Source organism: Trachurus japonicus, chromosome 1, assembly GCF_045865225.1.
Source record: "Trachurus japonicus isolate A0001 chromosome 1, Traja_1.0".
In the NCBI taxonomy this organism is placed as follows: domain Eukaryota; kingdom Metazoa; phylum Chordata; class Actinopteri; order Carangiformes; family Carangidae; genus Trachurus; species Trachurus japonicus.
In genome coordinates, this window is record NC_140907.1 from 5,106,004 (window position 1) to 5,119,374 (window position 13,371).

The following is a 13,371-nucleotide window of genomic DNA, read 5'->3' on the forward strand; positions in this document are numbered from 1 at the left end:
AAATAAATAAAATCAACGAAGTGCATTTTCATATCTATTGTCAATTTCCAACACAGGAAACATTTAACATAATGCATGTATAGTAAACAACTAGCTTTTATTTATTTATTTATTTTTTTTTACCATGAAAAAAGTAGCCCCCAGGCCTGTTATTTCAATTAAAGAGAACAAGACAGAATAAATAAGGGGTTTCCCTGTTTGTTTTTTTCTTTCTTTCTTTTTTTGAGGCCAAGGTGTCAAAAGCATCTTGATAGCTGCATTGCATTGTCTCCCTCCATTAAATATGGAGGGAGGCTGAAAATCACAGGATGTGTCTGTTCTGTTCTGGTGATACAAGTCAGTAGTCCTGAAATAGGTGTTTCTCTTCTATAACACACATTCTACATCTCTGAAGCGACGTCTTTCCGCATACGGCTTCCTTCTCCTTTCAAACGGGGCAGAGCTCCGCGTGAAAAAGTTTACAGACCGAGGGAGAACCGGGGTCTGGCACAACACCGGCGGAGAAGCAGGAAACAAGCACGTCGCACCGAATACGCACCGCTACAGCGTCGCTCTCGGTTGTGAGCGCACATTAAAGTAATGGGCTTGCGCGCGCAACAAGAGACCCATCTGAACGGCCCCCACGCACGCACACACACACACACGCTTAACCAAGGCGGTGGCGGCGGCCACAATCGCCCGGCGGCTCGCCTTTGACTTCAGCATCAACTTTTTTTTATTTTGGAGCAAGACATGCTGTCATCACTCCGTCTACTTTCTCTGTCCCTCTCGGACGCACTCGCACTGGCCGCGCAGGGTAAACAAACGATCTGATTGGCTCAATTGAGTGAAGCTGCCGTATTGACCTATAGCTGAGCCCGCTGTCCCGTCGGAAAAAAATACTCCAGGAAAATGTTAACTTATTAGAGATTGGTCTCGGGTCCGGATCGAACCATCACTCGGTCCGGACCCGGACCGAGGTCCGCCATTTGGTGATGCCTGCTCTACAGTCTGCTATTCAGATTAATAGCAAACAAAAGAAACTATAGTTAACAAAACAATGAGAGAACTGTGAGTCAGCCAATACAGTATATATATATATATATATATAAACAGTCTTAACCATAGCAGCAGAAGTCAAATTGATTTCTTGATTGTTGACAAAGGTGTGTGTGTGTGTGTGTGTGTGTAGTCCCGGAATTTACAAAGTGGTGGCTAAGTTCCTCAGCATCCCCCAGCACGTCTATTCTGCAGAGTTTGAGGTCAAAGAATATGGTGAGTCATTTAACCTCAATTGTTTTTTGGTGTCAAATATACATACACAATATACATTTAAATTTGACTTGGACACACAATAAAATGTGTATAATTTATCAGTGCTGCCCAATTTTGAGGTGAAGCTTGAGTCTTCAGAAACCTCCTTCCGAGTGGACCGTGAGGAGCTCACCATCAAAATCGACGCAACGTATGTGAAGGGTTTTTTGTTATTGGATGGTTTTGATGTAGCTTTTAGAGAAAATGTTTGATAAGTAGAATAGTTGTGGAAATTTTAAAGGATGTTACAGTTTTTCTCCGTTGGTTTGGCTCATTTCTTGAAACAGAAATTACATTCTCAAACTCTAAGATCATTTAGCAAAACACTGTTAAAGTTCAGCACAACACCATAGCTCATGTGCAAAAGCGCTTATCTCTCCCAAAACAGTTCACTAACATGTCAAAACAATTTTTTTTTCACATATGAATAGTCAGTGCCCGCAAAATACATCGTCCCTTTGGTGTTGTGTGAGCACTGCAAGTCAACATGTTTAGATGTTTTGTCACTATGGCAAAGGACCATTGAAATATCCCTCATGTCCTCCTCTCAGTCTTAGCCCAGTCCTTCAGTGATAGTGGTTACTGTACTAGTTTTTTTGTCTGGCTAACAGAATACACTTGTGTATAAAACTGGAAGAGGTTTGACATCACACATTGCACTCATACTGGCAAGGAAATTGTAAAGATTTTTATTCACAAACATTAAGTCACTTCCATTCAGCAGAGTACAGCATAATATACAGCAATATAAACACAAACAAAAGATAGATTATTATTAGATATTATGTTCTTGACTGATTTTGAGAATTGAACAGACTATTTTGCATGTCATGACTTTTACAATGAAATGATGCTGACATGTTTTGGAGAGACCAACCATTAGACTGAGAATCAATCAATCAATCAATCAATCAATCAATCAATCAATCAATCAATCAATCAATCAATCAATCAATCAATCAATCAATCAATCAATCAATCAATCAATCAATCAGTTTAGATCAACAAGATCTATTCACTTGGAAATTGTGCTAAATGTAGGCTACCTGTACTTAATCATTTGCAAACATGTAGTAAGTAAGACATTTGCAATGTGATGAAATGAATGAGAAATACATTTCTGTTGTGAACAATTGCCAAGTGGTTTGGAGATTTGTTCATGTTGTTTTGAGAATGTAATTTCTGTTTCAAGAAATTAGACAAACCAATGGAGAAAAATTGTAATAAGTTGTCTTGTGATACTTATCACTGACATCCACTTCCAAAGCATCCCCATAGCCATTTTTGGGTGGACTGAAATAACAGATTAGAAGAATGAAAAGCCTTATAGACATGAACCAATACATTATCGACAATAACATACCTAATTTCCTCTCGTCACACTGTTCTTTAATGAGTGTGTAGGCTTGAATTATTACTCCCTCACTCACTTTATTGAATTATTATCAATTATTACATCCTCACTCAGTGTCAGGAGAAGTGCTGACAGACTTGAATTGACTGTTTTGTTCCCTGTAGCAGCTTTTTAACCCTGGTGAATACTTCCTGTGTGTATGAATGAACATGTTGCGATATCTGAGCATTTGGAATTTGACTGTTCTGTTACATTTTCTAAATCTGTCCCTCTCTAATGGTTTCAGGTATCTGTTTAATGAAAAGGTTGAAGGGACAGCCACCGTAGTATTTGGCATTGTGCATGAGGGTCAAAAGAAGCCGTTTCCCAAGTCTGTTAAGACAGTGGACGTGAGCAGCTCAGTTACTATGGCTACTGCAAATGTGGTAAAGTACCTATACTTAACTACCTATGTCAGAATAAATGAATACATTATGTCACATTAGATCACAGAAGGTAAAGGAGAAGCTAAACTGTCGAAAACAGACATCCTTCCGCTCGACATCAACAACCTGATTGGAGGTTCCATATTTGTACATGCTAGTGTGCAGACAGAGGACGGTAAGAGAAAAATACATCATCAAGGAGTTTGGTGAGGTCATTTGTGACACTGATTTAACAGGCCCAACGGTCACATCATTAGCATGAGTCTGTGTGATTTTGTGTGTAATTGTTCATGTGTTTGCAAAGGTGCTGAAATGGTGCACGCAGAGCTGAGGAATATAAAGATTGTCAGATCACCGTATGCCATCTACTTCAGGAGAACATCCAAATATTTCAAACCAGGAATGTCCTTTGACGTTGTGGTAATGTACCTGTTCACATGTATGTAAAATGAAAGTGAGATATTGTCATGGCTGCAGGGTGTCACTTGTCATTTTTAATTGGTCATACATTCTTCATGTGAAAACAAGAGAACCCTCTCCCACAGAAACTGGTTGAGGTTAAAAAAAAGAAAAGGAGATTGTAGATGTAACCACAATGACTCAGTATATTGTCATTGTATCATTCTCAAAGGGATAGTTAAACATTTTGGCAAACTCGCCTATTGCCATAATCCCTTTAGTCACAGGAGTAGGTTCATTATAACTTTAATTATCCGTGTATTGTTACGGTGCCAGGCTCGCCTCGGCTCTACCTAACCAAAACCCCCTCCCAAAGGTTAGCCCAGCACCTAACATAAACCTACCAGTCCCTGCGTGATGCATCGACGTGTAAGTGAAGTTATTTCCCTGGGTGAGTGCAGTTGTTTCCTACCTGGAGGGGGGTCGTGTGTCACCCAGGTGCGCGCGCCCTGTCCGTGGTTCGGCTCCGGCGGTCTTCTTTGACTTCGGTTTCCCGGACAGCCTGCTCTTGGTTTAGTTGTTTAAGTTCATTAAGTGTGGGTCAAAAAGAAAAACAAGTGGTGGTGTGGTGGATGTCGCTTCAGTCTCCTCGGTGTGTCGTTGAGTCGCCTTCTCCCTGTGGCGTCTTCCTCGTGGGCCTCTGCCTTCTCCCTACATCCGGCCCAAAATCCCGACTTCCCTCTCGGGAGCAGCTGCCACCAATTTTGAGAAATCCCCAACACCACGCCCCCTTCTCACGAGTATGTCACCTCACAATGGAGGTGAACGGTAGTCCCTCAATACTCATCAAATATGCAATCCAACAACTCCAAAACATACTTTAGATAAGTTGTGACCTGCACATTTGCCATGCTATGAAATAATGATATATAATTATGTAACATTACGACACATGAAGCAAATAGCCGTGCCGGCTACTTGCACTTTTGAAGTCACTCTGCCCAGCAGCTGTGTCTAGAATGTAGTTCCGGCTTTTCATTTGCCTTGAAAACAACTCTGTCTTTTTTTTCTTTTTTTTTAAGTATATTTTTGGGGCTTTTTTGCCTTTACTTGATAGTACATAGTGAGATAGACAGGAAAGGGGGAGGCAGAGAGGGGGAATGACATGCAGGAAAGGTCTGCCCGACGCGGGATTCGAACCGAGGACGCCTGTGTTGAGGACTGTAGCCTCTACATTAAAGGACAATTCCAGGCGAATTCAACTCAGGGGTGTATTTTCATATAATTTTAGGTCTAAAAGAATGAATCTGAAGATTTTCAGTTTAATCGCTCCTGTTTTGCGGTAGTTGCGTCTGTCCGCGCATCGCCACGGCAGCAATGAATGGGAGTGGATGTAAGTTCCGCTGTTTAGACTGTTTCCAGCCCTCAAAGCCGCAATTTTTTTCCACAGACAGCGTCAGATGGCTACTCAAACATGCACCGAGAAGTTTATTTACTTCAAGCAAGCCGAAATGTTTGTAAAACTAGATCTAATTCAAAGTCTCCCGGAGTCTCGCGCGAGACCCAGTTGCCGTGCTCGGTGTGTTCAGGTGCAGTGGGAAAAGCTACCGTTTGTGTCATAAACACAGGAATATCAACTCTTTACTTGCTTCAAGTAAAAAAAACTTCTCGGCGCATCTTTGAGTAGCCACCTGACGCTGTCTGTGGAAAAAATGTACACTTCAAGCAAGTAAAGAGTTGATATTCCTGTGTTTATGACACAAGCGGTAGCTCCTACTGCGCCTGAATACACCAGCACTGCAACTTCGGGCTCGCGCGAGACTCCTGGAGACTTTGAATTAGATCGACTTTTACAAACATGTCGGCTTGCTTGAAGTAAATAAACTTCTCGGTGCATGTTTGAGTAGCCATCTGATGCTGTCTGTGGAAAAAAATTGCGGCTTTGAGGGCTGGAAACAACCTAAACAGCGGAACTTACATCCACTCCCATTCATTGCTGCCGTGGCGATGCGCGGACAGACGCAACTACCGCAAAACAGGAGCGATTAAACTGAAAATCTTCAGATTCATTCTTTTAGACCTAAAATTATATGAAAATACACCCCTGAGTTGAATTCGCCTGGAATTGTCCTTTAACCACTGTGCCACGCACCGCCCCACAACTCTGTCTTCTAATGTTACATTATTATTTCATAGTGCGGTGAATGTGCAGGTCACAATTTCTCCATGGGAGCGTTTTGGAGTTGTTGCAGGGTTGCCATGCCTCCTGGAAAACCTGAAAATGGTTGAACAATTTTTCGGTAATGTAAAACACATAAAAAATTAGAAGAAAAAAAAAAATCAAATGTCCTGGAAAAGCTTGGGGTGCCCTGCAAATGATTTGCTTCAGCTACCAGAGCTCTATTTGACTTTTTCAGACCCTGCTAAGGATTTCTTTTCCAAAGAAGTGCCTAGCAAAAAACTAGCGACTTTGAGTTGATTAGTGTTTTCAGTATTGAGCATGGGTTTTCTCTCCTCAGCTGAGTGACAGCTAGAGGAGCAGCAGAGAGCTCTTTTGAGTGTGGTTTAAAAACAAAAACAACATGTTTTTGCGTTATTCTAAGCATGGAAGAGATTAAAGGGATAGTTCACTCAAAATTGAAATTTCACTCATTATCTTCTCACCCTCATGTCGACTAAGGGTTGGGAGAAGTTTCAGAGTCCTCCGTGCCTTCTCTGAGTTACAGCAGGGCTCCGTGCAGCACTGCATGTCCATATGACGGTAGCGAACGGAGCTCACTTTTCTTCGTCCAAAAAGACACACCAAAAAACATCCAAATACCTCCATACTGCTCGTCTGTAATGTCCCTCTTGTATTGAAGCCCCAACATGAGAAATTGTTCCGAAAAAAATTAAATAAGTCTATATTTTAAGCTTGTTTGTAGCGGAAGCTCCCAGTGTCTCAGTTCACTCCTTTGCCTGTGTCAGTGCAAATCTTCCGGCAGAGCAACACTGGGAGCTTCCGCTACAAACAAACTTAAAATATAGACTTATTTAATTTTTTTCGGATGTGTGATAACATGTCTGTTAGACTGTAGCAGGTGAAAATTTCCTGGAAAAAACCTGGAAAATGATTTCAAGAAAAGAGTGGGAACCCTGTGTTGGATTGTGTATTCGATGAGTTTTCAGGGACAGGGGATGCATGTACCGTTACCTCAATTGTGTTAGCTGAGCAGCTCACGTCTCTGCCCTGCAGATCTCAGAACAACATGCAACGATAATTATAGGTGATGAACCTATCCTTGTGACTATAGGGATTATGGCAATAGGCGAATTTGTGAAAATTTTTAACTATCCTTTTAAGCTGGTCGCACTATACCCATGTCCACTACCTGACAGGCAAATTATCTTTTATACATATTACATAATAATGTGATGCTATTTTTAGATGGATATAATAAATAGTAAATAGTAAATATAATAAATATTGTAAATCTATATTGTGACTGTTACAATGTCTATTTCTTTGGTGGCAGATTGAAACTCTGAATCCTGATGGGACTCCAGCAAAAGACATCTATGTGGAGCTGCAACCAGGGAAGGTGACTGGCAAAACTGAAGAAAATGGCATGGCAAGGCTTAGCATCAATACACATCAAACACAGCAAACACTGGAAATCAGTGTAAGTGTCTGAAATTGTTGCCTTTTTGACCAACATGAGTACATAAACTAGTATGTGGTAATATAAAAATATGACTTAAAGAAAGTTAAGTCGCACGCTCATAGCCAGAAAAAAAAAAAGTCAATACAAATGTTCAGACATAACCAAAGTTTCGACGTAGAGGTCCCCCTGAGGAAGACCTCTGCGTCGTGACAATCGTCTACCACAATTTTATCTCAATAAGAAAAAGGTATTGCAAACAGCCTCCATCGCTTTATATAAAACTGTGCACATGATAACCTTTTAAATTCTAGGCAACGACAAAGAATCATGATGGCCCCCAAGCCGAAGCCACCATGACAGTTCTCTCATACAACTCCCCAAGTAAAAGTTACATCCACATAGGTAAAGAACCTTCTTTAATAACATCAGATGGTGGTGACAGTGGTGCAGGTTACAGCTCTGTCCAACTACTGTACATTGCATAATGTATCTTGAATGTTAAAAAATATGCAATACTGCTACTGCAGGTATAGGTAAAGCTGAGGTAAAAGTAGGAGACAACCTGAAAGTCGACTTCAACTACAACAAGCTGGACCAAGGACGTGACATAACATATCTAGTAAGCAATTTTTTTTAACCTGTACACATGTCTCTGTATCTGTTTGTATTTGTGTTATTTTCCACACCTCGTGTAGTAATAGGCTACACAAGTTGGATGAATGCTAATGTGTAAATCTGTGTTTCCAAAGGTCTTGAGCAAAGGGCAACTGATAAGGTTGGAAAAAGCACGGTTGAAGATAACATCAGAAACTGTGGTGTCCACAATCATTTCTATCACCAAAGATATGATACCGTCGTTCCGCATTATAGCCTACTACCACACCCCATCCAATGAAGTAGTAGCAGACTCTGTTTGGGTGGATGTCCAGGACTCTTGCATGGGCTCGGTGAGACACAACGCTGATGTAGCAGACAGCTTAACGACTAACAACACACAACTAATCAATCAAGTGTATGATTCTGGGCACAAAAACAAAGATTTGTATGTGGTTTTTATTCAGCTGTTTTAACACGAATCAGCATGTCTCAATCATTGTTGTCTCCCCTCTTTCAGTTAAATCTGGAAACAGGAGATTCTGAAAGGCCATCCTATGAGCCCAAAGATAACATAGAGCTGAAGATCACTGGGGATCCTGGAGCCACAGTGGCACTGGTGGCAGTTGACAAAGGAGTCTTCCTGTTGAACAGCAAGTTACGCCTCACCCAGCAGAGGGTAATGTCTTTATCCCATCTATAAAGTGTTTTAAGGGGGTCCATTTAAAAACATATGTAAATTACTGTTCTACCCAGTGTGTTTGACGCTATCGATGGAACATACATATATAAAATGACTGCAGCATCACAAGACAAGTAGTTATTTGTAAAAGGAAAAAACACACATTCAATTTATAGACTGTATGCTGTCTACACAGTGACACTTTTGCAGACTAGCCAGAATGATTCATGGATCTATTGCATCTATGCAAACTGAAATCAGACAAAGTAATGGAGTCTCGCTCTTGGATCGGGAGTTTTTACTTTTCCTTTCCTAAAAGTTTCACCAATTTTGTAAAGAGGATCAAGGAAAAGAGGAAAACTTAGACACTTTTAGACTAATAGAGAGCAAGAACTCCTAGTGGTAAGATGAAATTCTTTATGAATTTAATAATTTCTCCCTGGCTTTCCATCTAGTGGCTGGTGAAAGTCAAGCAATGCTTTGACATTCGCCGCAAATTACTTTTCTTTATAAACCCGGCCTGGATAGGTTAGTTTAGTAACTCCTAGGCTATCATGGAGTGTTATTAATACTTCAAAACACCACTGCGCAATCCATATAGCCCATATTCAGTTAAATTAAAATCCAAATTTTTAGGCGGTGCCACTGACTAAAAACATGTCGGTTAGGTTAATCCTCCAGTCAGCGCCCCTGACCAAAGGCACTGGCTCAAGATCTGGAGTTGGTCCCCGGGCGCCGTGCCGTGGCTGCCCACTACTCCTCAGAGATGGGTTGGATCCATATGTGACAAAATAAAACACCTTTGAAAAATACATCAAATTAGAGTAAATTTGAACACCAGAGTAAAAAATATTACATTCCACCTCAAAGCCTATGTGGCTTTTTAGTTACCTTTTAAACCGCTATCTGCTGGATTTATATTAGGGTCAGTTCATACTATCAAGTTTCAGGGTTTTCAGGACCAGAATGCAGACAATCGCAAGGGCTGTTATTTACCGGGGTTATTTATCGGGGATAAATAAAGTTTTTTGAATTGAATTGAGATTTAAAGATGGAAACTGGCACACAAGGAATGCATTGTATTGTATGTGAGTATGACTTTCATCCAGATATGGGACACAGTGGAGAAGCATGATACAGGCTGCACACCAGGTGGAGGAAAGGACCACATGGGTGTGTTTTACGATGCAGGGCTGCTGTTTACATCAAGCGTATTAGAGGGGACTCCCAACAGACAAGGTGATGATTCTTTGATTCTTTATTAAAAGTTTAATTTCTTTCCCTAGATCTACATCTAGATTAGAGATAATCAGACAACATATTATAAACTCCCCAAAAGTACAGTGGTGTGTCCATTAGAGCTGTAGTGCGTAACTTTACATGTCCATTAAATGTCCATTACACCCAAGCCATTACTAGATAAGATAACCCAACACTGATTAAAGGTTGAATATGGAGAATTCTCATTAAAAGCTATATTTTTTCAAAAATATTACATCCATGGGGCATTTAGAGGGGTGCAGAATACAAATATTTATTTTCCATAAAAAATTATGTTTAGTCTGAATTAATTAGTTTAAGCAATTTTGACGGGTTTGGCAATGACTTCCTGTTTACATCGTACAAGCCAGTAGCCATCACTTCTCCGTTGTTTTGCTAAGCCTCCTCCTGGTCGTGTGCAATTGTTTTCAACGAAGCCTTTTATAATCAATCAGTAGATCGATGGATTATCATACATGTTATGATGTGTGTCTTATCTGTCATAAACAAGAGATTGCGGTTTACGAGGCACGATCATGTCTCGGACTCGCAGTGCCACCGAGATGAGAGCTGTGACACCAGGTCAGAGGCATGCATGTTTGGTTTTCAGCAAGTGTGGAAGGCAGAGAGCCTCCACTCTCCCTGTAACAAGTTACAAGTGATTCATCTAATTAGTCCGAAGCTGTACCCTAACATACAGAACAACCACAGAGCCTCTACAGCACTAATTATGAAAGAATATAGTCATATTTTATAAAATTTTATAAATTAAACAGCAGAAGCTGGTCTACAACGTGTAAAAACCATGTTTATATGACCCAAACACTACTCAAATAAACAACTAAACATCAAACTTCATGAAGCACCTCTGTGTGGACCCAGTCGCCACATTTCTGGCTCGTATACTACTGTACATTATGCAAAACACATCAGCTGCCGCTCATGAAATAGGACCCGCGGCTACACAGAAGCTACACAGAAGCACGGCAGAGAGAGAAGCCAAAAACGAGCAAAGTCGAGTAAACACAGACACTGATGGCCAAAACATGGTTGTACATGGTTCTTACCTTTGCTGTTTTGCAGTGAAAAGTTTGTTTTATGGGTAAATCCACACTATTTCCAGTTAGAACTTTGACCGGTGTTAGATCTAAATCGGTCCAGACGGGCTTCTTCTTCTTTTGATTTTGATTGCCGGCTGGCATCCAACTTATAGGTGCATTGCCGCCACCTCCGGACGGGCTTTAGGAGCGGCGGAACCTTTGTGAGCGCCGCACACAACAACCTGCGTGTCACACATTTCAGGATTTGGCTGATTCTGATTGGCTGTGAGTACTGTCAATCACAGCAACGTGGGTATAGCCTCATTCTGTTGGCTCTAACGGTTCGAATGAGCTGTCAATCACTCAAATCAACCAATCCGCTGCAGAGATAGAGCCAGCCGTAACTGCACCCAAAAAGCTGCTCTGAGTGCAGATTTACGCAGAGGGACACAGAGGGCCTAGAAAGTAGTTGTTATTTAGTCCCGGTTGATTCTTTTTCAGTTAGTTTATGCAAATTGTGTGAAAATAAAGATTAAACAATGGTTTATAGTGGCAGGTGGTTCCAAGCTGTGCCAAAAATGGACATTTTGGAAAGCTCGCCTGAATATTTTGTAGAAAAATCTCAATAATTTTGTCCTGCTTCAATTAATCAGAATCAACTACTGCAGAGACAATGTTCATACATTGTGCAATCATTTGATAGAGGTTTTGAGCTTCAGCAGCATCATTCTGAAGGACACTCATCTAAAATATGATTTTGTTTTTGGGGGTGGGGGGGCAAATATATATATTTTTTCTTTCCTGTGTGCCATCTTCATTTACTCTTCACCAGTAACACATATACTGAAATTTACACATCTCAGCAATTTCTAAATTGTTTCCCTTTACTATGACACCAAAAGTATTCAAATAGACCGGTCGTTTTCCCGCTAACAATCGGCATTTGGCCCCTTTCCCATTGACCAAAATGAGCCGAGTCTGCCCTCCCGCTGGGGAGTCAGACAGAGCATAAACCAGTCGCCCCGCTCTCATCCGCGGTGCAAGAAACACACGCAGTGTCATGCCACAGCCGCCCGCCGCGGAGTGTCCGTCCGCCGAGGCAGACGAGGTGTCTGGCTGACCTGGAGCACCAGGACCGTGGCGGACAGCGAGTCTGCTGCGGCCCCAAACACGTCAGTTAAACAGACTGTCGCTTCTTTTTTTTTCAGTCGTTTTTGGTCAGTGTTGTTTGATCTTTTGATCCCAGTCTCGAATGAGAGCAGAGCTCTGTTTTGGTACGTGATATGAGACGCGACCGGCGCGATGACGTGGCGGTAGGCTTGGGCGGTATCCAAATTTTGATACCGTCAAACTTCCTCCACATTTTACCACGGTATACGGTATTACCGTGACTAATTCTGGGGCGGCAGTGGCTCAGGTGGTAGAGCGGGTCGTCCAATGATCAGAGGGTTGGCGTTCGAATCCCGCTCTGTCCCGGTTGCTGCTGTAGTGTCCTTGGGCAAGACACCTTACCCACCTTGCTCCTGATGGGTCGTGGTTAGCACCTTGCATGGCAGCTTCCGCCATCAGTGTGTGAATGTGTGTGTGAATGGGTGAATGTGATGTATGATATACTGTAAAGCGCTTTGGGTATCGTTTCCGATGGAAAAGCGCTATATAAAATACAGACCATTTACCATTTACCATAATTAAAAATGATGACGTAAGTGGCATTACCAAACATTGGCTTGTGTCTTCACCATTCAGAAACTGAATACTAGGGCTAAACATTAGCAGGCCAAAATCTCATTGGTCGATTGGTTGCAGGAAAAAAAACAAAAAACATTTGGAGCCCTATCTTGTCAAAATTACGTCAAAATCAATATGACCGAACTGTGTATGAAAGGCTATAGGGCTTTTATTTTGAAGGGCCAGATACAGGAAGTCCTGACACGCACTCGCTGTCAGTTTTTTTTTTACAAGACACGGCAGGTCCGGTCCCTATTTTTTTTTTCTTGTCAAGAGCGACTTTTTCCGATGTTGTTCCAGACGTTTCTGGTTTGGAGACGTATCACTGCTGTTTTCAACGATTGGCGTGACCCATCCCACAGGCTCACCGGCGGTCTGTCTCACAGTGTCACGGAGCAGAGACATGATAGTCCCCGCTGCAGTCAGAGTCCCGCACCGCTCCACGCCGCGGACCCCCCACCCCACCTGACGCAGCTCAGTCACTCACCCTCATCTACTGTGTTTATTGGTGATAGACGGGCATAACGGTAAAACCCGACTGACTTGTTGAAACTAATCAAGTTCATAAACTGTGTGCAGAGTGATCTGGCTGTGTGATGTGTGTGTGAGTGAGAGTGACTATGACGGAACATGTCCGACGGGGGGGTGGGGGGCGGTCGGGCAGGTAAAAGTAGGCTAAAAGCATAGACTGTATGGCTAACATATTAAACTAACTGAAAATTCAACCACACATAAGTGCTACTGGACATATAATCAATTTTAGACATTGAATTACTTTTATTTAATATTTAATCCTTATCTCCTATATAAGTGCATTGCATTTTTTCATGACGGTATTGAAATTGATACCGTTGCTATTTTTAAACACCTGCAGTATACGGTATTACCGTAATACCGCCCAAGCCTACGTGGCGGTACGTAACGCTCAGTGTCATCACGTAAATTAGCGGGT

At 41.8% G+C, this 13,371-nt stretch overlaps 1 protein-coding gene across 1 annotated transcript in view; it reads left to right on the forward strand.

The window, feature by feature from the left end:
- LOC146991258 (complement C3-like) overlaps nucleotides 1–13,371 on the forward strand; it is a 71,848-nt gene that overhangs the window by 21,803 nt on the left and 36,674 nt on the right. Inside the window, exons 6-16 of the mRNA XM_085798665.1 lie at nucleotides 1,172–1,254; nucleotides 1,357–1,444; nucleotides 2,934–3,036; nucleotides 3,133–3,247; nucleotides 3,377–3,492; nucleotides 6,987–7,133; nucleotides 7,427–7,517; nucleotides 7,643–7,734; nucleotides 7,865–8,062; nucleotides 8,230–8,388; nucleotides 9,501–9,630. Of these exons, the coding sequence (XP_085654791.1) occupies nucleotides 1,172–1,254; nucleotides 1,357–1,444; nucleotides 2,934–3,036; nucleotides 3,133–3,247; nucleotides 3,377–3,492; nucleotides 6,987–7,133; nucleotides 7,427–7,517; nucleotides 7,643–7,734; nucleotides 7,865–8,062; nucleotides 8,230–8,388; nucleotides 9,501–9,630 (1,322 nt within the window). The remainder of the gene's footprint in view (nucleotides 1–1,171; nucleotides 1,255–1,356; nucleotides 1,445–2,933; nucleotides 3,037–3,132; nucleotides 3,248–3,376; nucleotides 3,493–6,986; nucleotides 7,134–7,426; nucleotides 7,518–7,642; nucleotides 7,735–7,864; nucleotides 8,063–8,229; nucleotides 8,389–9,500; nucleotides 9,631–13,371) is intronic.